The 27657-nt window shown below is 39.6% G+C and overlaps 1 protein-coding gene across 2 annotated transcripts in view; it reads left to right on the forward strand.

Annotated features, from left to right (window-relative positions):
- FXR1 (FMR1 autosomal homolog 1) overlaps nucleotides 1-24721 on the forward strand; it is a 48829-nt gene extending 24108 nt beyond the window's left edge. The window contains exons 6-17 of one of the 2 annotated variants that reach the window (XM_063442699.1): nucleotides 8548-8641; nucleotides 10020-10136; nucleotides 10666-10836; nucleotides 18346-18424; nucleotides 18540-18649; nucleotides 19248-19334; nucleotides 19455-19662; nucleotides 19793-19996; nucleotides 21017-21217; nucleotides 21786-21866; nucleotides 22434-22525; nucleotides 23317-24721. In XM_063442699.1, coding sequence (XP_063298769.1) covers nucleotides 8548-8641; nucleotides 10020-10136; nucleotides 10666-10836; nucleotides 18346-18424; nucleotides 18540-18649; nucleotides 19248-19334; nucleotides 19455-19662; nucleotides 19793-19996; nucleotides 21017-21217; nucleotides 21786-21866; nucleotides 22434-22525; nucleotides 23317-23484 — 1612 coding nt within the window. In that variant the 3' untranslated portion in view covers nucleotides 23485-24721. The remainder of the gene's footprint in view (nucleotides 1-8547; nucleotides 8642-10019; nucleotides 10137-10665; nucleotides 10837-18345; nucleotides 18425-18539; nucleotides 18650-19247; nucleotides 19335-19454; nucleotides 19663-19792; nucleotides 19997-21016; nucleotides 21218-21785; nucleotides 21867-22433; nucleotides 22526-23316) is intronic. The other variant, XM_063442700.1, reaches the window with a different exon arrangement.
- Nucleotides 24722-27657: the final 2936 nt, after the last annotated feature.

Consider the following 27657-nt stretch of genomic DNA (forward strand, 5'->3'; position numbering starts at 1 on the left):
CCTTTGCCTCTATCTATGCGCCAAACGCAAAACAGGCGATGTTCCTATGCAAAACATTCCGCCAACTGGCAGCATTCACGGAAGGCACCCTCATCATAGGGGGGGACTTTAACGCACCACTGGATCCGTTGCTGGACTCCTCGACGGGACACAGCTGTATCCCACAATCCGCGATTAGGGCCATCAAGAAGACCATGCGAGACTCGAGATTGGTGGACGCGTGGCGGACCATTCATCCAACAACCCGTGATTTCACGCACTACTCCGCCATACACAGAAGATACTCTCGCATTGATTATATTCTGATCCAACAAGAAGGCCTCCAACACATACAGTCGGCAACAATCGCACCCACACCGTGGTCAGACCACAGTGCAGTGGCCGTGAAGCTTGACTCCCCGCTGTTCAGGCCTGCCAAGATGGAGTGGAGACTAAATGAGTCGCTCCTCTCGGATCCGGGTGTGCTGGCTGACCTGACCGAACACCTCACTAATTACTTCAGGGAAAACGACACGGAAGAGGTATCAAAAGTGACGCTATGGGAGGCACATAAGAGTGTACTTCGAGGTCACCTCATTAGAATTGCTTCCCGCAAGAAGAGGGAATCGCAGCGACGTATGTTGGAGCTCACCGACCAAATCTCCCGCTTGGAAACACAGCACAAACGATCACAACTTGAAGAACACTATCGCCCACTTTTGGATGCCCGCCGACAACTGGCAGACCTGGTTGCCAGCAAACACCATAGGGCGACACAACGATCCAAGGCCTTCTTCTACATCCATGCGAATAAAGGAGGGAGACTCCTGGCCCGCATGATCCGGCCCCAACAAGCAAGGGCACAGGTTCACGAACTCCGGAAGACCGATGGCTCACTTACTCAATTCCCTGAAGCAATTGCCACTGAATTCTGTAACTACTACAGACAACTATACAATTCCACACCGACACTCCCCGATGCCCACGGAGCGAACCTACAAGACGCAACATGGCGTTACCTACAAGGTTTCCAACCCGACGCTCTAACACCAGAAGAAGCAGAACTACTGGAGGTCCCGATCACCACGGAAGAGGTACAGGCAGCGATTAAGACAGCAAAAAGAGGGAAAGCTCCGGGACCAGACGGACTCTCGGCGGGATATTACAAATCATTCAGGGACATTCTTGCGCCGCATCTAATGTCAGCCCTCAATCGACTTCAACAGGGTGACACACTACGCCAGGAGACGTTGGCAGCCACCATCACGGTAATTCCTAAACCAGGCAAAAACCCCGAAAACTGCAGCAGCTACCGGCCGATCTCGCTTCTTAACGTGGATGTGAAACTCTTCACTAAGATCATTGCTACCAGATTACAACGGTATGTGCCACGCTTGATACACCCGGACCAAACGGGCTTCGTTCCGGGACGGGAAGCCAGAGATTGCACGCTCCGGGCGTTCTCTGTTCAGGCATTAGCCCTTAGAGAAAATTCAGGCCTACTAATGCTCTCCACAGATGCCGAAAAGGCTTTTGATCGGGTAAACTGGAGCTTCATGATGGCGACGCTACGAAAAGTGGGACTAGGAAGAGGGATGATGGCTTGGATAGAGGCGCTATATACGGACCCCTGCGCTAAAGTACGAGTGAATGGCGCCCTCACGGACGCCTTCACCATCCACAACGGCACGCGTCAGGGTTGCCCATTATCACCACTCTTGTTTGCCATCTCGCTGGAACCATTCTTGGATAGGGTGAGACTTACCCCGGAGATCAGGGGGTTTCGGCATGGGACCCAGGAACATAAGGTAGCTGCATACGCAGACGACATGCTCTTCTTCGTGAGCGACCCGACTGATTCCCTGCCGGCATTGATGCGAGAATTCGATACGTATGGCCGGTTATCGGGACTGAAACTTAATCTAACTAAATGCGAAATATTAGATGTCTCGACCCCGATGGACGTAGGAGAGCAAATTCAACGTGAATACCCCTTTCATTGGTGTCGGGACCAGATGCGATACCTGGGAATCTGGATACCCAGGAACCCGAAAGAAATTTATGCCACGAATTACATCCCCCTTTTGCGCACAATCCTCAACGATCTCAAAAGCTGGAACTACGACCACATCTCCTGGCAGGGACGTATATCGGTAATAAAGATGAACGTCCTCCCGCGGCTCCTTTACTACTTTCACACCATCCCCTGGCACATCCCGACGGGATTTTTTGCATCTCTTAAGTCAGCGGTGATACAATACATCTGGAAGGGAGAAAGGGCACGGCTCAGCTTTGACAAGTTATGCCTACCCAAAAATTGGGGAGGCCTGGCTTTGCCAGATATCCGCAAATACTATCATGCCACGGTACTACAGCGGATTAGGGATTGGCAGGTGGCACCTGACACCAAACTGTGGGTGGCACTGAATAGAGAGGGCAGTAACAAAGCCCTCCACAGACTCACGTGGCATAATTCGGTGGACGCAACGTCAATGCTAGGTGCTGAATCACCCGTCGCTCAAACATTGAAGACATGGTCCCACCTGAGACGTAACCAACACATCTCCCCGCAGCCGAGCCCCCTGATACCGATCACCTTCAACTCTGATATAGGAGGAGGACTTCCCCGCTCTTCCTGGCCAATTGTAGGAAATGATGACTTTGTCCCGATATCCGAAGTCCTCAGTAACGCGGGTATACAGAACCTTCGAGACTGGAGTGGGATACCACATCCAACACTCATGCATAGATTCCATTATGCGCAACTACGACATTTCTACTATAACCTTCCCAACAGGGTAGCAATACATAGAGAACAAACGTGGTTTGAACATCTCTGCACGACTGACTCAGATGCCGATGGCAGAGTCTCAGTCATATATCAACGGCTAATAACGGGAGAACGCTCCAGGAACACGGCGTTCAAAAGAAGATGGGAAGAGCTGACGGATAGGACGTTCACCGACACACAATGGGAACAGATATTGATTCTACAGCACAAGAGCTCCATCAGCACCAATTACCAGGAGGTCAACTTCAAACTGCTTTCCCACTGGTACAAGACCCCCTCCTTGCTACATAGAATATTCCCGGGATCCTCAGACGCATGTTGGAGATGCGAATCCCACACAGGCACAATAAGACACATTTGGTGGGACTGCGCACGGATTAAGCCGTTTTGGGAGGATATACAACGAGAGATGAAGACCATACTGGGAGACCTACCTGACCTCACCATAGAAATGGCCCTACTCCATCACACCGAGGGCTCAATTGCCCAATACAAGAGGTCGATAGTCCGACACCTACTAAATGCGGCTAAAGCATCCGTTCCCGCTAAATGGAAGCAGACACAACCACCGACTGTGACGGACTGGCTTCAGAGAGTAGAAGACATCCACACGGCTGAGGCGCGATATGCAGAATTGCTCGGAAGGAGTACCAAACATGTAGAGGCCTGGACCCCGTGGTATGTATACCTCTCACGACCAGGAGCAGTGAGACCATGAAAACACACCATTTCATACGGTCTTGGAGAGACCGAGCGTGCGCTGATGTCTGGTGCCATATCTAAACCCAACCCCTCCCCCCCCTCCTCACCCACCCCCCCCCCCCTCTTCTTCTCCTTCCAACAATATACGAGGTTTCTTACTCATCCCCACGCGACCCACCTCTGGGACTCGGTGGTAGCGGCTCGGACTGCCCCAGGGGGGCCGGAACGGGGGTACCTGACTGTGAGGATGCGTGAGCTATAGGAGAACTTTGTAGTAGACACCGGAGAGGCACTCCAGTGCCATCACCCCCCAAAACATTAAATAAACAACTAACAACGGATTACAGGGATGACTGGGACACTAAACGAACTGAACAACGACTCCATAGTATGACTCAATAGACCGACGAGGGGAAGGGAACATAACATACGCCCTGCGACACTCCATCAGGCGTCTGACTGACGGACCTACGAAGGGGACAGACTCACCTAAACCACTCCTGTAACATAAGTAGCCACTGGAGGTTCTCCCCCAGGAGACCCTAGACTAGGACGAAGACTTGAGGGTTACACCCTTAGTGGTGCACTGAATGTGCTTGACAATCACACCCTCAATTGCTACACAAAGCACTTAGCTCATCGATAAATACTCACATGTCCTCGACACTGCTCCCACGCAGGATTACGAAGAGGCCCTCAGTCATGTATGTCGCATCTCGTTATGACTACAAATCTGAACACTACCTTCCCTCCCGACTATTAGACTTAAAACCGGGCCACCTGAAGGTGCCACGGAATAGAGGCCCTAAGTTATCCCATTATTTAGCTTTCATTGAGAGGTTTTTGATGTTACTGGAATGGCATTAGCTTTTAACGATGCATCTAACTATATTTGTTCATTTGTTCACTTGTCACTTTGCTAGAGTTGCCTACGCTTTATTGGCTAATGAACAACCATATGACGCTTGTTGCATACCAGATGATCAGAAGAAAAAAATGCTTACTTTTGATGTTAAATTTCGAACTGACTTGCTGTATATACACTGTTGTGGTGTATGATTGTTTGTTTCTGTACTCACCTGTTCGTAATAATAAAGAATTTACAAAAAAAAAAAATAAAATTTCCTTACCGCCCACCAGTTTTCGCGCAAGTGCGGAATATTTTTTTCGAAAGGAGGGTGTTTTAAAAAAAATAAATGTACGTACATTTATCTTTTTATTTGCAATTAATGCATGTTTATAATGTTTTTAACTTTATAAAAAGTTTAATGAGAAAACAATAAAGTAAATTGAAATTACCTTTACTAGTGATTAATGAGATCCTTGAGGTTGTAAGGAACAAACGAAGGTCTCCTCTTTCGGTGATATTCAGACGACTTCTCTGTTTGCGCATAATTTGATTTCTCATCTGTGCGTCAGCTCCCCTCTTCTCCCTCCTCAATTCCCCTCCCCACCTTTTTTCCCCCTTTTTTTAACCTTCCTTATAGCAATGCCCAGTAGGAAGGCTGAGCTAGGTATCCCACTATAACAGACTGGCACACATACATACAGACATACAGACACACATACAGACATACAGGCACACACACACACACACACACACACACACAAAGACATACATACAAAGACACATACACATACAGACAGACACAAGAAACAGACACACATACATACACACATATATACAGACAGACACACACACGACACATACATACACACATATATACAGACAGACACACACACGACACATACATACACACATATATACAGACAGACACACACATACAAAGACACACACATACAAAGACACACACATACAAAGACACACACATACAAAGACACACACATACAAAGACACACACATACAAAGACACACATACAAAGACACACATACAAAGACACACATACAAAGACACACATACAAAGACACACATACAAAGACACACATACAAAGACACACATACAAAGACACACATACAAAGACATACATACAAAGACATACATACAAAGACACACACACACAATACATACATACACACACACACACACAATACATACAAACACACACACACACAAAACATACATACAAACACACACACAAGACATGCATACAAAGACACACACACAACATACATGCAAAGACAAGACACACATATATACAGACATACACACAGACACAAACAAGACATACATACAAAGACAAGACACATGTATACAGACATACACACACACAAGACACATACATAAGACACACACAGGACATAAATACAAAGACAAGACACACATATATACAGACATACACACACACACACACAAGACACATACATAAGACACACATACAGACACACACACAAGACATACATACAAACACAAGACACATGTATACAGACATACACACAAGACATACATACAAACACAAGACACATGTATACAGACATACACACAAGACACATACATAAGACACACACAAGACATACATACAAAGACAAGACACACATATATACAGACATACATACACACACACAAGACACATACAAAGACAAGACACATGTATACAGACATACACACACACAAGACATACATACAAAGACAAGACACATGTATACAGACATACACACACAAGACACTTGCATAAGACACACACAAGACATACATACAGACACACACAAGACATACATACAAAGACACATACTCAAACAAACACACATTATATTTAAGTCACCCTCCTGTTTCCTACCTTTAAGGTGCAGGAGGGTGACTTTCCCTGGGGTCCAGTGGTGGCTCAGGTGCATGGGAGTCAGAGTTCCCACTCTGACTCCCTCCTCCTCCTTCCTCCCGCGCGGCTCTCTGTATGCTGGGAGGAGTGACCGGGGAATCACTTCCTCCCAGCAGATTTGATGTCATCACAGGGGGCCCGGTCGCGCTGTTAAAGCGCCCAGCGCTGACCGCGCCCCCTCACAATCCACATCCATCGGGTGGCCCTGACAGCATGGGCCACCCGATGGACCCCTCCATATGCGGCCCCGGCGGCAAGTGGTGATGGCGGTACCCAGTCACAGCGGTACCGCCGCCTCGCGCCCGCCTGCCCAATTTATAAAAAAAAAATTGAAAATCCCTACCGCCCACCTGGAATCCTGAAACGCCCACTAGTGGGCGGTAGGGACCAGGTTGACGACCCATGATCTAGACCAATTTCTTAAAATTGAGTTTCAACACTAATCTTTTGTGTAAAACTGTATCAAACGCCTTGGCAAAATCCAAATGGATCACATCCACTGCAACACCCTGATCTATGCTTCTACATACTTTGTAGAATGAAATTTAGTTAGTTTGACATTACATATGCTTTATAAAAGCATGCAGATTTTTGCTGATAACCACGTTCTTAATGGATTATTGAATATTATCCCTTAATAACCTTTCAAATATTTTCTCAGCCACAGAGGTTAAGTTCACAGGTCTATAATTTCCAGGCATTGATTTTGAACCCTTTTTGAATAATGGAACCACACCTGCCTTCCTCCACTCTGCTGGTATAATTCTTGAAAGAAACTAATCTTAAAAGATTAAATACAGAGGTTCATTTGTTTTGCCACACTTGGTTCCTTAAGTACTCGTGGATGAATATCGTCAGGCCCTGGAGCTTTGTTTATGGTTCCTTAACCCCTTAAGGACCAAACTTCTGGAATAGAAGGGAATCATGACATGCCACACACGTCATGTGTCCTTAAGGGGTTAAGTACTCGTGGATGAATATCGTCAGGCCCTGGAGCTTTGTTTATATTAACTTTCTTTAGTTGCTGCAGCACCTTGTCTTGAGTCACCCAATTACAATTTTTTCTGCAAGTTTTTTGCAGCAATCATTTGCATATATATATATATATATATATATATATATATATATATATATATATATATATATATATATATAGCGCCATAGATTCTTCCTTCATATATACGGAGGAGAAATAGTTATTTAAAATGTCTGCCTTTTGTGGTCTTCATTAACTAAAAAACCCATCCTGGTTTTAAGATTACCTACACTTTCATTTTTTTTATTTTTTATTTATGTACTTAAAAATTCTTTGGGGTTGGTTTTGCTCTCATTGGTTATCACTTTCTCATTTTGTAGTTTAGCAAATCTAATCGTCTTTTTGCACGTATTATTGGCTTCCTTATATCTTTTATATCTTTGATTTGTCCTACTTTAAATGCTCTCTTCTTATTTTTAATTTCTTGATGCACTTTCCCTTTCAAGTCACATTGGTTTTAATGTGTTTCTTTTAAATTTATTACCCAATGGTACATACTGAGAAAATTTAACTTTCTAATATTTGTTTGCAGATATTCCATTTATTCTCAGTTTTGGTCACCTAATGGCGCTGGATGTCCTTGCGCTTTGTATGAGGACGTCCAGCTTCACCGGAATCCCCATAGGAAAGCATTGAATAACGCTTCCCTATGGGGAAATCCTAATGTGAGCGTAGCCTTTGCCACGCAAGTACATTAGGTATCTCCTACCAGCTGACGTCAGCAGGGGAGGAGCATGGGTGGAGCTTTGCCAGTGCTGAGTGCACCGTGGGGGGGGGGATGGGAGGGGTGTGTGGAGGCGTCTAGACGGGGGTGGGGGGGTGTGGAGGCGTCTAGATTGGGGGGGGGGGGAGGGGAAGACTATAATGTCAGGAAAAAGTTTGGTTTCCTGTCACTATAGTTTCCCTTTAAGGTAGAGTTTGACAGATTTTTTTCAGGTATATTGTTTCCTGTCCTCCTCCTTCTGATACTGGAAACATGGTCTTAATGACTGCAACAACCATATTTGCTAGTACTCGTTTGTTCTAGTTTTTCTTTATATATGTGGGTGAAACCTTTTTAGAGTGTCTTCTTACATTTTTTGCCATGCACCTCTTTAGTCAGTTTTGCAAATGGCTCCTGTGAAGTGGTCTGGGAAGAGTTAGGTTTAATTTAAGTACCCCATGTAGATTACCATGTATGACGGGTCAGCAAAACTGCTGCCTTATTCCTCTGGAAATATTTTGTGTAGGAGTCTCTAAGAATTGCATTTATTTTCTTCATAGATGTGCAAGTGAAAGTGTGCATAAAGAATTCAAGAAAGCAGTTGGAGCCTGTCGAGTTTATTTTCATGCAGAGACCAATCAGTTAATGATATTGGTGAGTATATATTTTATAAATCTCAGTGTGTGTGTGTGTGTGTGTATATATATATATATTATATTGTAAAGCGCTACGGAATCTGTTGGCGCTATATAAATGGCAATAATAAATAAATAAATAAAAATATATATATATATATATATCCTCTCTCCCTTATATTATAGTAGTTTTTTTCTATATATGTATAAAAAAGCGGTTTTGGAGCCAACCTCATAATAAAAATATATTACTGGATTGAATTGCAGCTAAGTTTACAAAAAGGTCCAAGTTGCATTGTAAATCCCAAAAAAGCCAGATTATAACACTTAGGGTTTACTGTAATGTTGAATGTAAAATACTTTGTGATTGTTAAAGGAACAAACATGTATTCCTGACACTAGTGTTAAAAACATAACTTTGGTGGCTGCCCCTCTTGCCGCCTTAAAAAGGGGTTAAAATGTTTTATTCCAGCGTGAGGATCCCTGATTTGCCTACAGAGTTGGTGACCTCCAATCCCATAGGAAATCACTGGGAGGCTATCGTGCATGTGTGGCAAAACGCAGTGCTACACCAATCCGCATCTCCTCATTGAGGTGCATTGAATCAATGCATTTCTGTGGGGAAAGTTCAGCGCCCCCATGCACTCTACATTGTGTAGCACTGATCCAGGAAGAACCTCTAGTGGCCGTCTGACCGCCACTGGAGGTATCACTAGGCAGTCATTTAAACACTGCCTTTTCTCTGAAGAGGCAATGTCTACATTAAAATGCCTGCAGGGACTCCCTATACACCAGAACAACTACATTAATAGTGTCCCTATGTGTGTGTATGTATGTATATATATATATATATATATATATATATATATATATATATATATATATATATATTAAAATTCCCGCTGATTGCAGTTATCTGCTCACAGCTTTAAGAAGTGAATCTGAATTGGCCATATTGAAACTATTCAGTAAAGAAACTCTTCCCATCCCTAGCTGAACAATGTGTGTATCCATTAAATGTGCCCTTTCTCTCCATGGCTATGGCTATCTCTGTATAGCTGTAGCTTTACCAACTTTATTTTCTGCCTTTTAATGGGTACTATAAGCCTTCCATAATGACGCTGTAGTGGTCATTAAACAAGGAGGTCCCTGGCACCACCCGACAGCAAACTTTAATACCGTTTACAGTGGTTTGACACATGGCTCTGACAAACATCCGCACAGTTTACAGTTTGAGCTGATACACTAAAGGTAAAATTCATACTTCTGCATTCTCATACCAGTTATATCAAGTTTGGACATTATTAGTTGGCTGAGAGCATCAGCTGACTGCTTTTGACAGTTTACCATGTGCATAACTAAGTCATGATCTTTTATTTTTCTTTTACCCTCCCAAGTCTGCAAGTGAAGCAACTGTGAAGAGAGTTAATATACTGAGTGACATGCACTTGCGCAGCATTCGAACTAAACTGATGCTCATGTCGAGGAATGAAGAGGCCACCAAACATTTAGAAGTGAGTTTACTTACCAATTATTTCTTCAATGCGTGCCCTGCAACTGATTTAGCTAATATAATCTTTTGGTAGTATCCTGCTAATCTTTTGAGAAAACTTTGTGTCATGCCTCTGATTTGTGTATAGATTAATTTTTCATGTCTGTTAGATGTGTAATGTTTTTAATGGCAAAACATCTAGTCTTGTGAGTGTTTGGGGGATTAAGACCATTATGAGGCACACATATTTTATGTGCTTATTTAATGTTCGAGGCAGGAGGTAACATTGTACTCCATGTGCATCAATGTAAATGTTCTTGTATAGCAACACTTCAAATCAGCCCTCATTACTCTGTTCTGTTGGGGACACTGATAATTAGAGTTATTGAGCATTGGTTTGATAATAATTTTCCTGCTATATTATCTTATTAAAAGCCTATTTCGATGCAGCATTGCTTTTGGAAAATTTATTTTATTGTACCTGCTTATCACCAACCTAGTAACGGTTACCCACTGAATTTTTCCATTGATTTTTCTTTTCATTCTTCAAGTGTACAAAGCAGCTTGCATCAGCGTTTCATGAGGAATTTGTTGTTCGAGAAGATTTAATGGGTCTGGCTATTGGGACTCATGGGAATAACATTCAGCAAGCCAGGAAGGTACCAGGTATTACAGCTATTGAGTTGGAAGAAGACAGTGGTACTTTTCGAATCTACGGTGAGGTGAGTCTATTTTCTTCCACAAGGTTTATAAATACAGTGTTTTTTTTATTTTTTTTGTGGTGCATAGATATACATATAGGTTTGTACTGACCGAATAGTTAAGGCATATATGACCAGAAAACATTACTGTTTATGTCAAGGAGTATCGCACACATTTTTCTAAAAGTATGACCAGCAATATGAATATGATCATCCTGCCTTATAACTAAAGCATTAATGGGGAAACTTGCTTGAGAAGATAAGTAGGAAAGTGTAGGTGATAAACTAGTGAGAGGAAACGGGAACAGAATGTCAGTGAAGATTATGAAACAGACAAAAGATAAACACGCTTAAGTAACTGACACATTGCATATGAAGAGGTACCACTGTACAATAGACTATACAAGAGCTGTCAGCATATAGCAAGCCATGTGGTATTGGTACCTAGCCCAGCCTATGCCGGACATATAATGCATGACGACCCAGAGAAAGATCACAGGTGTCCGATTGAACTGTACCCTTCCAGCTACAGACAGCTGTACCCATCTGTGTGAGTGGTGTTTCAGGGATTGTCCCATGATGGATCTTGGCCCAGGCAGGTAATGGCACATAGCAGCCTTCGTTCAGACCCTCAGAAGGCTCCGATCCACCATGCTATGGTGTATCTTGGTCCAGGCAGTCTCCTCACCGTCGGCACTGCGTCAGGGTCTTGCCCAGTGTGTGTCTGCTTGGTTTTGCTTTGCAATGTCTTGTTGGGGCAAAGCCGCAGTAGTGTAGACCTCCCCGCCCGTCAGTGAGTCCAGTCAGGTCAAGTAATAGTGTGGGAGGCCACTCGAGTCCAGAAATTCCGGCACAGCTTGTACAACCTGGACTTAATTCTCTGCACCCAGTTCTAGGTCCACTGGATGAAGTGGAGGAAGCAATGCTTCTGCCATTTTGGATTTGCCACGTGGTCACAGTAACTGTGGAGCACTATTTGTTCACTGTAGAGTACTGAGTATGCCCAGCGGGGACCGGGATAACCCCCACCAGTCCAAAGGGGGGGTGACGGGGCTTCTGTAGGTTCACTGCAGGGTGTGCGGCTCCAAGCGGGAGATCGGAAGTCTCTCCCAGCCGATGAGGCAGAATAGATTTGCAGGAGCAATAATTTCAGGACTTTCCGTGTCCCCTTTAGTCAGGATGTCTGCTGTGCTTAACTCAGAACCATTTGCTTTGAGAAAAGTGCAATTTTAGCTGGATTAAGGATTTTAAATGCAGGAGCTATTGGAAAACACATCTGGCCAGCATAAGTTAGGCCCCGCCCCCATAAGTACAGTGCTTTGAAGTACTTTTTGTGTATCTGGTTATTTGTTAATTAAGATTTATAGCCCATATAGAAATCTGTATTTCACAAGAATGATATCCTCCACTATTATACAGGCAAAACGTTCATATGTTCATATAAAAACGGCCAAAACTCCCATCACCTAACATGAACTGAGATGAAGATAAAATACTGAGAGCGAAATAGAAATGTACGAATAGATGAAATGGTTCAATAGGGACAGGCTGCTATAATGACCGCTCATTACAAATTACCTTTCTGTCTGTTCAAATTAGCTGGAATTGAACCTCTGCCTATAATAGCTAAGTAAATTACTGTGTGAAATAGATACAAATTGGCAAGATTATAGTTAATATTTGTATTATTGTATACCACCGTGATAGATGTATTACAATTGTTGTTTTTAGCAACTATTTAAGATTGACTAAAGCTATGTTAATATACAGGAGTTTTTGTTACCTTAACTATGTTTAGATGGTCGTCCACTTAATTCTTTCAACTGGGTGTTTTTGTTTTTTATTGGTCTCAATTATGGAAAGTTGAGAGATTTCGTTTATTTTTGTTCCTTCATATTGCTGTATAATATGTTGGAAAAGTGTGATTTATTATGTAATAAGAAGAGTACTCATTGTGTGATTAATTCGGATTTGAACGATCATCAATACTGCTTGATTAACCTTCAGGCTGTGTGTGATTTACACTTGTGTCCAGTCTCACAAATGGCATGCCTTGGCTGTCAGCTAAGGCATATTATTACTGTGGTCACAATTACTCTGCCTGTGTGCAAGTATACTCAACTGTTATCTATTGGGGTTAGTGTTAGAAATCGCATCAAAGTTTGATACTGGTTAGTATGGTGACCGTTTTCTGATAAGCATGTAAACAGGCACATCTAAAGTATAGCATGTCTCCAATGTGATTTATGTACATGGGAGAAGCAGAAAATTACAAATGTGGGACACGAAATGCCTGTGATATTCATCATTAAATTTCAATATGTATGAGGGAAAACAAACAAATTACTACTAAATGTGGCAGAAATTGGTGACATGAAATAATCAAATTGTCTTGTTTTGCATGCAGTATGCCATTGTCAAATTTTAAACTGTTGTGTTTTATATATATATATATATATATATATATATATATATATATATAAATAAATATTTAAAGGGACCCTATAGTCACCAAAACAACTACAGCTTATTGAATTTGTTATGGTGTGTAGAATCATTACCTTCAGGCTTTTTGCTGTAAACACTATCTTTCCAGAGAAAATGCAGTGTTTACATTACAGCCTAGTGATAACTTCACTAGCCACTCCTCAGATAGCGGTTAGAGATCCTTCCTGGGTCATGGCTGCCTAAAATGCATCCAAACATTCAGTATCTTCTCCCTCTGCATGCAGACACTGAACATTCATTGATTCCGTTCATCTCTATGAGGAGATGCTGATTGACCAGGGCAGGCCCAGGGGGGCTAGATTGTGGTTTTAACACTATAGGGTCAGGAATACATGTTTGTGTTCCTGACCCTATAGTGATCCTTTAACATAATTTTCTTTTCCTGGCTATTATCCATGTCTGTAGCACCTATGGGTTAAGCTACTCCCTCTCAGCTGAAAAGAACAGGAATATATATATATGGTAGGCAATATTCGTGTAAATAAAACGAGACCACACAATAACCACAGACAACGTTTAACCCCTTAAGGACTGAGCCAAATGCACACGTTGTGAACAAAACGTAAACAAAACCTGGCATTTGCGCTATATGTCTGTCCAACCGTAATTCACCTCTTTCATATTAAATGCACCCCCCCCCCTTATTATATATCATTTTATTCAGGGGAAACGTGGCTTTCATTTAATATCAAATATTTAGCTATGAAACATAATTTAATATGAAACAAATGGGAGAAAATAAGAAATTTTTGTTATTTTCTTAGTTCTACATGACATTTGAACTGTCAATGTCATAATACTGTTTGCTTTTACTGCAATAAAATACACATATTTGTATTCAGCAAAGTCTCACGTATAAAACAGTACCCCCTATGTACAGGTTTTATGGTGTTTTGGTAAGTTACAGGGTCAAATATAGCACGTTACATTTGAAATTGAAATTCGCCAGTATAGTAGCCCAGGAATAAAATTTACACCCATAATGACATACCATTTGCAATAGTAGATAACCCAAGGTATTGAAAATGGGGTATGTCCAGTCTTTTTTAGTAGCCATTTGTTTGAAAACACCATAAAACCTGTACATGAGGAGTACTGTTGTACTCAGGAGAATTCGCTGAACACAAATATTTGTGTTTCAAAACAGTAAAAAGCATCACAGCAATAATATCGTCCGTGTAAGTGCTGTTTGTGCGTGAAAAATGCAAAAAAACTTCACTTTTACTGGCGATATCATCGTTGTAATACATTTTACTGTTTTGAAACACTAATATTTGTGTTCAGCTGAGTAGAACAATACCCCCCATGTACAGGTTTTATAGTGTCTTGGAAAGTTATAGGGTTAAATATAGTGCTAGCAAATTAAATTCCCTTTACTTTCGGCATGGGTTGTCAGGCAGGTCCCGCTAATTGTAATTAAGATACCTAATTATGTAAAAATATTACATAAATATATGTGTAGAGTTAATATATGTGTATGTGTGTATATATATATATATATATTATTTCGTTGTACGTGTATTTTGATATAAATATATATTCATATCACAATACAGTTAGAACGAAATAAAACACATATATTTTTTTAATTATTTTTTTAATTTTGTTTTTTAACGTATTTACATATTTTTTTATATTGTATATAAATATATATAACAATAAATATATATATATTTTTTAATCAGTATCAGTCTACGTGTAATTTTATATTAATATTAATATAAATATATATATACCGTATATACTCGAGTATAAGCCGAGTTTTTTAGCACATTTTTTGTGCTAAAAAACCCCAACTCGGCTTATACTCGAGTCATAGTCTGTATTATGGCAATTTGCATTGCCATAATACAGACTGGGGGGAGAGGGGGGCTGGCAGAGCTGTACTTACCTTTCCTGCAGCTCCTGTCAGCTCTCTCCTCCTCCGCGCCGTCCGTTCAGCACCTCGGTCAGCTCCCAGTGTAAGTCTCGCGAGAGCCGCGGCTCTCGCGAGACTTACACTGTGAGCTGACAGAGGGAGCTGCACGGACGGCGCGGAGGAGGAGAGAGCTGACAGGAGCTGCAAGAAAGGTAAGTACAGCTCTGCCAGCCCCCCTCTCCCCCCACTGAACTGCCAATCCCACTGGACCACCAGGGAAGGAGCCCCCCTCCCTGCCATGTATCAAGCAGGGAGGGGGGACGAAAAAAAAAATAATTAGTAATAATAAAAAATAAAAAAAAGTAAATAATAAATAATATTACAAAAATAATAATAATTAAATTAAAAAAATAAAAATAATAATAAATAATAATAAAAAAATTCCCCATCCCCCACCAAGGCTCTGCAACACACACACACACACACACACACACACCACTCATACACACACACAAACACACTGCATTCATACACACACACACTGCATTCATACACACGCTGCACTCATACACACACACTGCATTCATACACACACACTGCATTCATACACACACACTGCATTCATACACTCACACTGCATTCATACACTCACACTGCATTCATACACACACACTGCATTCATACACACACTGCATTCATACACTCACACTGCATTCATACACTCACACTGCATTCATACACTCACACTGCATTCATACACTCACACTGCATTCATACACTCACACTGCATTCATACACTCACACTGCACTCATACACACACTGCACTCATACACACACACTGCACTCATACACACACACTGCACTCATACACACACACTGCACTCATACACACACACTGCACTCATACACACACACTGCACTCATACACACACACTGCACTCATACACACACACTGCACTCATACACACACTGCACTCATACACACACACTGCACTCATACACACACACTGCACTCATACACACGCTGCACTCATACACACGCTGCACTCATACACACGCTGCACTCATATCCACACTGCATTCATACACTCACTGCATTCATACACTCACTGCATTCATACACTCACACTGCATTCATACACACACACTGCATTCATTATACACACACTGTAAATAAATATTCAATTAAATATTTTTTTTTAGGATCTAATTTTATTTAGAAATTTACCAGTAGCTGCTGCATTTCTCACCCTAGTCTTATACTCGAGTCAATAAGTTTTCCCAGTTTTTTGGGGTAAAATTAGGGGCCTCGGCTTATATTCGGGTCGGCTTATACTCGAGTATATACGGTATATATAGTAAAATACACCTAGACAGTGTATGTATATACTTAGAATATATATGATCTAAGTATATAATTATTATTTTTTTTACACTGATTAAATTAATTTATTTCCAGCCAGCAGGGGGACTACCTGTCATTAGTTAGTCCCCCTGCTGGCAATGCCTCAGCCAGCTAACCCGGCCATGTGATTGTGAGGTCCTCGCAAGGAGGGGGGCCCCCAGGAGGACTGACGTGCCGCGGGGGGCTCCCTGGGAGTCCCCCCAACCGCGATCGCCGGCGTGGGATCGCCGGCGGCCGGGTAAGTAACAAAAAAACGGACGGCATACTATTACGCCAGGCGGCGTTTAGAGCCGCTTAAAATAGGGCGTAATAGTACGCCCGCCGGTCTTAAAAGGTTAATTACTTTTCAATGGGCTTGGCTGTGGTGTTTATTCAAAGCTCAAGGTGCATACAACCATAACTTTGAAACCATAACCATATAACATATGGTTCACCAACTTTCAAAACTTTTAACTTTATTAACCGCCAAATAGCCAGTCAGTCATAACTAACCTCACTGTCTTTTATTTAAAACCATTTACCACCAGAACCTGACCCTGAGGATGACCCTTTTGCCCCAATGCTTCATAACACCACGACAATTAAATAAAAGTAAAGGAAGGGGGAGTGGGGTCTGTCCGCACCATTCCTTCTTCAGTCCACTCTGACAGGATTAAAGTTGTGCTGCTTCTTTTTATACTGTTCCAGTTTCCCACACGTTTTCTGCAACTTTCAACCAATCTCATGCTAGCTCCAGCCCCCAGAAACAGCTGTCATCAATTCTGCCCAGATGCCTGTCTGTCTGACTAACTACCACATGATGTAAAATTACTCCCATTCAAATCCTAGACAAAACAGATTCACTCCTTTATTGCCACCATACATATATGCCACAGTGCCTGTGGCTTCTTTTCAATATAAAAAAATAATTGGATTCACTGGGGCTGTCAAACATTATGGCCCTTGTCAAGGTGTTAATTATTTCCTCCCAGCATGCCGTGGGAGGGTAACTAAGTTAACTTCCTCCCAGTCTGCTAATGTTTAAACTTCCTTTTTTATGCAAAGTCTCTTTAATTTAGAATTTATTAGCCCCTGCTATAATAGACTACTAGAGCCTACAGGAGCTTCCTCTGTGATTACATTTCAATTTGCAGAGTAGGAGATAAAAACTTAGTTTAAGCTCTGCTAGGTAATGAAATATGCAGTGTTTACATTAAAAAGCCTACAATGACAGGCTATAGACACCAGAACCACTACCTTAAATTGTAGTTGTTTTGGTGACTATATTGTCCCTTTATCTCCTAAATGGCAGATAATTGATGAGATTGCACTCCAAAACTGCTTTATAGCTAAAGTTATTTTGGTGCTGTAGTATCCATTTATATACCCTGGGAGGTCTACTTTCTACAAATAAATTCTTTTGTGTAGATGTTTTGGATTATGTGACTACTTTAAAAGTTATCTCATCATGCCAAATTTTGCAGTGGTTTAGCTTTAAAACCATAGTTCAATCCCTATGTTATACTCTTTATGCAATATTTGTTTTATAATTTCTAAAATTGATTTACATTTTAGATATAAGGGGCATTTTAGCAAGTTGATGTGCAGAAATGGTTAAAAAAAAAATAAAGTCCTTTTAGTTATTTACATTATTTTATTTACGTTTTTGATTAATGTTCGTATGTGTTTGTGTTTTTTTTTTTTTTTTTTTTTAAAACTTGTTTTGGCTGGTTACAGATGTTCACTTGTTTATATATGTTTATTTTTTTTCCTATGTAGAGTGCTGAAGCGGTCAGGAAGGCAAGGAGTTACTTAGAATTTGTGGAAGATTTCATTCAGGTTCCCAGAAATCTTGTCGGTAAGGCTACATTATTAATTTTGAATCTTCTTTTGAATTGAATGCTCTTTAGATTGGATTAGAACTTCAAAGCTGTGAGTGAAATTTTACTGAACATAATGGTCTTTCACTGTAGGAAAAGTCATTGGCAAAAATGGAAAAGTGATTCAAGAGATTGTGGATAAATCTGGAGTGGTTAGGGTGCGGATTGAAGGAGACAATGAAACAAAATTACCCAGAGAAGATGTAAGTTTACATATCCTGCCCCAAATATGGTATTTGCTTTTTTAATTGTTTTGGGACCTGCATCTTTGTAAGTGTTCATGGTCGCATAATTAAGTGAAAATGGAAAAACAAAAAGCAGTCCATGCTAGATTGCGGTCATGTCTCTTTTTAACATATTTTATAAATCACATTCCAGAGACTTGTATGTTTTTAACTGTCAGCTGACAAGTTGGCCACTTTAATGTAGAGTTGTACTTATGCCAAGCTGAAAATAGAATAATCTAGCAAAAAAAAGTGCTCAAGGATCTGTCCAAAGTCAAGTGAATTGTTTGTCTGAAAAGTCAGTTGACCAATTGGCTGCACCCCTGCCCGTGCTTTTTGTAACTCCGATTCAGAAGCCGGATGCGGCCAGGGGGACCTGGAGATCAGTGCTGGAGGCAAACCTTTGGGTTTAAACCGTTCAAGAACAGTTTAACCCCTAAAGGTAAGAGAGCACCCAGGTGCCTCCTGGCACAATAACATTTAGATGAAGTTATGAAGACATTTTAATATATCTGAAACACAATCTTGGATGTTTTGACTATGACATTTGTTTTTCTCTTATCTTCTGTCCTTTCAGGGTATGGTTCCTTTTGTTTTTGTTGGCACCAAGGAGAGTATTGGAAATGTTCAAGTTCTTCTAGAATACCACATTGCATACCTGAAAGTGAGTTACAAACATCTTGGGTTCATAATCTTGGTGGTAGAAATTGTGTTCATAAATAATATAACACATTTTTCTCCCTTCACCCCCCCCCCCCCCCCCCCCCCCCCCCCTTAAAATTAGGAGGTAGAACAGCTTAGAATGGAGAGACTCCAGATTGATGAGCAACTTCGTCAAATTGGTATGGGTTTTAGACCATCATCAAGTCGAGGAACTGAAAAGGAAAAGGGCTATGCCACTGATGAAAGTACAGCTTCCTCTGTACGCGGAAGTAGATCATACAGTGGGAGGGGCCGGGGTCGGCGTGGTCCAAACTATACATCTGGTTACGGTACGTCTAATTTGATATGGTCATTATAAAACTTGTCACACATTTTCAACAAAAAATCTATTACTTTCATAAACTAACTTACATACTATAGTCATAAACAAGGATCTCACAAATGTAACTTTTACTTAAGGTACAAACTCTGAACTTTCAAATCCTTCTGAAACTGAATCGGAACGAAAAGACGAACTAAGTGACTGGTCACTGGCTGGAGAAGATGACCGTGAAAATAGGCAACAGCGAGACAGTCGAAGGCGTCCTAGCGGAAGAGGGCGTAGTGGGTCTGCTGGTCGTGGCAGAGGTGGATCAAGGGGTGGAAAATCTTCAATCAGCTCTGGTACAAATATTTTTCCTTTATTTGTTTTTTAGTTAACTTTGTTGTTTTTGATTTTTATTTTTTTTCTTAATTGTGGCATTCATTTGATATTACCCATAAATAACGTAGAGAGCGAGAGTGTTAAGATACATTGTGTCAATCGTATTACGTAATACATATTGCCATGGGTGGAATGTTCTCAAAATTTTACAGATCACTTCAATATAGTGATCTAGTGTAAGTGCAGCTGTAACAAAGGATATGTTGGCTTTACAAATAGAGGTATTGCATTCTGAATGGATAAATTGCAGATATAAGAAACCTGCAAGTGTAAAGTAGGAGAATTCCGTTTACATACTATTAGATGTTAGGGAATTTCAGACTTAAGAGGCTGCAGTAAAAGATTTGAGATTGGGTAAGTGGAATTAGGAGGTGCAAACATGTCTACTATGTGAACAGTAGGTACATTGCAAATTATGAGCTTGGTTTGTTCAATTTGGGTATGGGAGAGTTATGTGATTCATGAATGAGAACTGACTTCAGGTGGAGAACTATTTGCGCAAGACATTTCTGGGAAGAAAGATGTAACCTTTCAAAATGTTGGGCAACTATTTAATCTTTTTATTATGTAAGCAACATTTTCCCTTTAAAAGGCATTATAGACAAATGTTTAGAGAGGGGGCAGAGAAGCATAAATTCAAGCAATTAATGTATAGATTGTACAAGAAAGGATAGATTAGTTTGTCCTTAACCTTTTTTTAAAACTTCAAGCATCACAATCTCTACATGGCGATGTAAGGGATATGGTGCCAGGAGTGCCTTATGCCTTCTAACTATTCAAGCAGTTTTGCAAACTGCAAAAAAATGCAGTATTGTACTTCGTACGTCTTTGTTTAACCCCTTAAGGACACATGACATGTGTGACATGTCATGATTCCCTTTTATTCCAAAGGTTTGGTCCTTAAGGGGTTTTTGCAGTGGAAACCTCATAAACCAGCATGTCTACGTACTGTTTTTCTTATTCTTAATTCAATTTTACAGTGCTTAAAGATCCAGACAGTAACCCGTACAGCTTGCTTGATAACACAGAGTCTGATCAGACAGCCGACACAGATGCAAGCGAGTCTCACCATAGCACCAATCGTCGTAGGCGATCCCGCAGGAGGAGGACTGATGAGGATGCTTCTTTAATGGATGGAATGACTGAATCTGACAATGCATCTGTTAATGAAAATGGCTTAGGTACTGCAGCATGTCTATATTTTTTTGGGAAAATTTAGTGAGTTGTAACAAATGTGTTTAAATGGAAATATAAAATGTCAGTATAGACTTTGTTACTGATCAACTACAAATACCCTAGAGGGTTATTGTTAAGCTGTTTTAGACTTTTTCTCTTAATGCTAAACCAACTCAAATGGCATATTGAGTACAGTGGAAAACATCTCCTACAAAAGAAATGGTACTAGAGGTTTGTTGTCACTTTTAGAGAGCCATATATACCGCCTCCTCCTCAATATCTCTGCTGCTATTGGTGAGATTTTTAATGGTTTTGGGAATGGAGGCATTGATTGCTCAGTACTCCAAGAACTATCGTTTTAATAGCAAACTGCTTGTTCAACCAGATTTTTTTTATTTTTTTCATAGTTTGTGATCATTATGCTTAAAGTAATTTTAAAGAGATTTTTCTTCATAAATTCATATTCTTGTTTAATAGATACTATAGCACACTTTTTGACACCTTTGCCTTCATAAACAAAACGCGTGTTTTCTCTGAGATTAGTTAAGATTTTGATACACTTTACTGTTGCAGATGATAGTGAACAAAAACCCCAGCGACGCAATCGTAGCCGCAGGCGTCGCTTCAGGGGTCAGGCAGAAGATAGACAGCCAGGTAACTAAAGTGGGTGGAGCTAATGGGGAATCCTAAAACATGCATGATAATGCACTGCTTTTAAATCCAGATTTTTGCAGTTCTATATTGATAGGACAGTTAATGTTGCTTTTATTTTTAATTGCAATACAGTACATTTGAAAGTGCTGCCTTTTTGATGGCTTAAGTACTAAAATCGAATTTCTAATTACTGTGATGGAATGATATTTACTGTGATTTTGTAATATTACTTATGTGTGGACTATTTTATTTTTTAATTTTTTTTTATTTTATTTGAAGTTCAAACTGACCAGATACTAATATATTTGAGATGTAGTATGTTCCTCTCAATTTTGTGCATTGAATATAGAATTGAGATTTGAAACACAGTTTGTCTTTTGATTGCACTGCCTGATGTTTCTTTAACTGATTTATCATGCACCTAGTTTGCTTTTGGATTTATATAGATTAGTATATGCATCTTATTTGCAACTTGTAAATATTGAATTTAACTATTGGAATTGTTCCTTGGCAAGAAAAGGAAAAATGTTTACAGCAAATGACATGTCAAACTCTCTCCTGTGATAGTTACTGTGGCAGACTATATCTCAAGAGCTGAATCTCAGAGCAGACAGAGAAACCTACCTAAAGAGACACTGGCTAAAGGCAAGAAGGAAAAGGTGAGATGGAAAATAAATAGGTGTAAATGGCACGACTACCAAATATTTAAATATAAATGTAAAAGTTATTTTATTGGTCTAGGGAGGAACTGTGTTTTAAATATAAACTGTACTTTGCGTATTATTCCAAATACTGTTGGGAATTTAATTCATGAACAATGACAGAAACTTAACAGATGAAGATTTTTTTGACTGGCCCTTCTGCAAACATCTTGGGGAAAATAAAACTGAACATGGTACATTCTCTAAATTTACCTATACATTTAAAAGAAGGGTGTGTTGGTTGATTTTCAAAACAAATGAAGGTGCTTTTCCGCAGTCTTGAGGAACTGTTGATAAACTAGCATGCTCACATCATGAATTCTTAGCTGAATATTTATTTTCTCTTGCTTATAATACAACAGGCAGAACTGCTACTTACTAGATGCCGTAAGAGCTCTGTGTAGGAAAATGGTAGCTCCACTCCAGGGTCATCTTATGGTTTGTAAAGTAAAAGTTTTTTGTTTTTTTTGGAGCTTTTAAAACAAAATCAGCATTTTGGTTTCATTACAAAACTTTCATCAGGACAAAACATTGCAAAAGAAACAAGTGTATTTATGCCTTTGAAAATTTAAACGCAATAGTCACCCGCCCCATGGTGTGCTGCTTGTAATGATAAACCGCCAAAATGTAAAAAAAATTCCAAAATTAAAAATGGACCACAAGAAAACCCTGGGCTATCTGTCACTTTTATGAACACATATATATATAATTTGTAAGATTTTCAATTTCCTGCTGTTATATCATTTCAGGTGAAAGATGTTATTGAAGAACTTGGATCTTCTGAAAAGGTCATAAATGGCCCAAGAAGTTCCTCAGGCGACAATGCTTCAAAGTCCCAGACCACAGCCCAAGAAATAAACACTGCAAGCTGTCAAGATGGAAGTAACAAAGAAGCCATACTGAATGGGGTGTCCTAAATGGAAGTTCCTAGTTTACAGTTCCTTTACATTACATTTTACAATAGTGCTTGTACAAGCTTGCCAAAGATAGATTAAGGATCGCCAGTCTTTACACCACACTTTCCGTTCCTCCATTTGGAATAAAGAAAGGGGAGGGATCCTGACACACGTTAAATATGAGTTGATACCTACTGTGTTCTAAATACATCATCAGATGTGCCTTGAGATAGTATACGAAACATTAAAAAAAAAAAAGTTTAAAAAAAAAAAATGGAAAAAAAGTGCTGGCTATAGGAAACCTTTTTTTTTGTTTTTTGTTTCAAATATGGCATTGACAGGGGGGTGGGGGGAGGGAATCCTGCATAATATTCGTTCTAAAAGCATTAGCTGCTTTTGTTACATTTCTAATATGCAACCACTTCTTCACCAGAGGAAAACTAGAAAAAATGCAGTCTGAAGTATTTTGCACTGAATTGTAACTTCTCCATTGGTTAGGTCTGGAAACTGTTTTGTTTGTTTTTGTTTTTTTTTTTAGTAAAAAACACATTGTGTGGAGGAAACTGCAGACCACTGGAACACAGACAAAAATGTTAATCTGCAGAGATACTGGCAGTGACTGTTCTACATTGGAGCTTTTGTTTGGTTTATTTATTAAACTGTACAGTATTTAAAAATCAAACTTGGCTATAAACACTAAACCGAACTTAGTCATGTCCACAAAAGGCATAATCCTAACTACTGAAAGATCAATTTCCAGAATGTTTATTCTGTATAAACTGCATATGTTAGTCCTTAGTATGGTATTTTTATTTTTGTTTTGGTTGTTTGATGTGCAATATGTTTTTGTATGCAGGTAGTAAAAAAAAAAAAAAAAAAAAGCAAACAAAAATAAACTTTGATCTTCCATTTTTGATTATCAGCCTAGTTTCCTGTGGGGAGTTATGAAGAATTCTTAACCACTCCATTGTTTTCATCTTTGGCAGAGGAGAGGTTAATAATGTGTGTGCACCTGTGTCATAGGTTAATTCCAATGGGGATAATTCACCCAACCTATATGAATTAAGGGAATATGGACTGGGGGGAGGGGTATATATATCTTTGTACTATATGAAATTTACTTTACATTTCAGTATCACGTCTTTTAAAACTTTATTTGAACCTGCTGATTTTGGCAAAAAATGTGTTGGGTGCTGAAGGTCATAACTGGACAGAAATACATAAAATAAACATCTTTCCAGCACATATCTTTCAAGCATATCTTGTCTGCTTCTTTTTCTTCATCTTTATTTTTGTTCTGTCATGTGACTATTTTACTCTTCCTTTGCCTTGTTTTTCTTGTTAGTTTAGCTGTGTTTATCATATTGCAAAAACAGAAGGATTGTACGAAAGGCATAGTTTCGACTATTTTATATGGTTTTCAACTAAATGATCTTGATTAATATTCTGAAACAATACACAGGTGGCTGTTCAGATTAATTTACAAATGAGATACTCTCTTTCCAAGGTCTTTTTAATGTTTACTTATCCCATCATATGTACTTGTAAGCTGTGAAAATAAAATTAAATGTAGAATACATAACTCTTTACCCTGGCAAATGGGCACCTCCATCTTGGCGCCCAGTCATTCATTGATAAGATCTATCCTGCACCTTGCGTTCTGCATAGAGAAAACTTAAAAAGACAAATGTAAACCTTTTTTGTTTCTCCTTTTCATTTGATATGTTTGAACTGGCATGGCTTTGTCTGTACTAGATTATGATGTAATTTCTAACTCTTTAAGATGAATTTAAAAGTAAATAGAGCATCTCACCAGATACAGTTAAAACAAGTTATTGGTGATTTTTATTTTTTTTGCAATGGTGGGAATCCCAGAGAAGTGACCATTTAAAAAAAAAAAAAAAAAAATAGAACTTTATAAGCAATTCCTTTTCTGATTTAATCATCTGAGTACCTGGTAGGTACATACTATCGTTTGCTTTTAAAGCTTGTGGGGTTTTGAGTGCATCGGTTTGTTTAAATATGCTATACTGCAGGCCAAAAGAGGCCTTAATACATTTAAATATTTGAACTTCATATTGTAAAACTCCTTACTGAGACAACAAATTTGTTGTATGATTTTTCACAATATTTGTGTCATTCCTTTTTGTGAGTCTTGCTTTAGCAAGGTGTGTTCTAAGCAATAAAAAGTCCTCCTGTGTTACTTTTATTCCCATGCTTACAAGTTGTATATATTTTGCTTGATCTCTCTCCATATGTATTTTTAAAGACCTGCTTCTCGAAAGGTTTTGGAATTTATTAGCAGCCCTCTAGAAGTCTACAAATCCTGCCCAATAATATTCTAATCTGTTTATGCACAGTAAGTTCATGTTTACACAAAATGTAGCGTGAAATGGCTAAATCACTAATTTCCACTCTTTAAAATACTGATTTATTTATTTATTTGTTTTTTTGAGGTGTCAAAATCTTGAGAAGATTCCCAACAAAGTCATTTCAGCTTTTCAGCCTTCCGAGTTAAATAAAATGAGTACCAAATAGTTGGGTAATAACATTTAGACACCCAAAACATAGTTGAGAACTAAATGTACCGTTCTTGGTTTATTTGCTCCATTTTGAAAATAAGTGAATAAATGGTAAAGACATGGCAGTACATTTACTCCTCACTTACCGACCGGGTTCCGTTCCTATGACCCAGTCTTAGAACAAATTGGTCGGTAACTGAGGAGTTAAGGGATTCCCTTCTCTGGTGCGCTTGTATATGTTGGGGGGAAATTTCCTCAAACATAGATTTAAGGAATTCCCTGCTCTGGTGCGCATGTTTTTGTTAAGGGAAATATCCCTGAACATAGAGGGATTTCCTGCTCTGCTGTGTTTTTCTAATTCCCACGACGACTCGCATTTAGCATCCCGTGAGAGAGCTGGTCGTACGTGCGAGCCGTCGAAAAACTAGGACCGCCTGTAAACTCCATTTATGGATTTTGCTTGGTTTGTCTTAAATGTTTTTATGGATGGGGTTATCATTTTGCCACTCAACACCTCAACTTTCTCACTTCTTTACTCCTGACTAACACAGTGAGGAAGGTTTGCTGATGCTCATGACCAATCAGGAGCTCTGTTTTACTTATCTTCCAAGTATACCTGTAATGGCACTTTCAGAGTTTTAGTTAAAGAGCAGAACATGCTATCTATACATTCTACTATGAAAAGTATTGATTTTAATGTAACATTCTTTAAAAGTATGGTCCCTATTTCAACTTTTGGCACAGGGGTCCGTAGTGAGGATTGAATAACATGCGAACCGGGAAACCCACCAAGTGGTTCTCCTGCTCTCTAACACCGCAATCTTCACCCAACACGTGTTACTCTTGCTTTCTGGGTGAGTATAGGAAAATATAACATAATGCCCCACTGTTCTGATACCAGTTTGCTGTTGCTGCATCATTAGCGAGATTTGCTCCCAAACATGACCTTGCACCGTTCAGAGAGACTGAAAAGGAGGCAAGACAGGGATTTACACTTATGAGAATTGCATTTGGAACAAGTGGAAGCAGCTATAGGTATATAACAGCTGATGAAATAAATATATAGTTTATGATAAATTATGTAAATTGTTTTTGGACATGTATGTTTATCGCTAAATCGGCCATGAAAGAATTTCCTTAACCAGAGTCATTCCTCTCCAATGAGGGGTCCTAAAGCAACATTGAAAATATATTCCTAACATTTTTAAAATGTATTTATAGAATCAGGTGCCACCCCATCTGTTTTAAACATATGTATAATCCAGTGCTGGGACAGTCTCTTTTTGCAGAGCCACTCCTCCCACAATAAAGTAATCCAGAATAATGATCTGTCTAATTTGATGCTTGTACATCAGATTGGCGTTATGTTGTGTGTGAAGACCTATGAAAATCAAAGGTCTTAATTAGGAAGTGTCTCTAATGGCTGCTTAACTGATATCCACTAGAGGGGTGTTCTCACACAAATGTAAACTTTGCTAATTATCATAAATGTCAAGTCTTTAATAAAAAAAAATATGTGTGTGTGTGTATATATATATATATATATATATATAGTTTCATACTGACCGTAATTTTGGTTTTCCTGATCATTCTACATGTATATGTAGAATGATCAGGAATATATATATATATATATATATATATATATATATATATATATAAATACACACAC

Source organism: Pelobates fuscus, chromosome 2, assembly GCF_036172605.1.
Source record: "Pelobates fuscus isolate aPelFus1 chromosome 2, aPelFus1.pri, whole genome shotgun sequence".
Taxonomy (NCBI): Eukaryota; Metazoa; Chordata; class Amphibia; order Anura; family Pelobatidae; genus Pelobates; species Pelobates fuscus.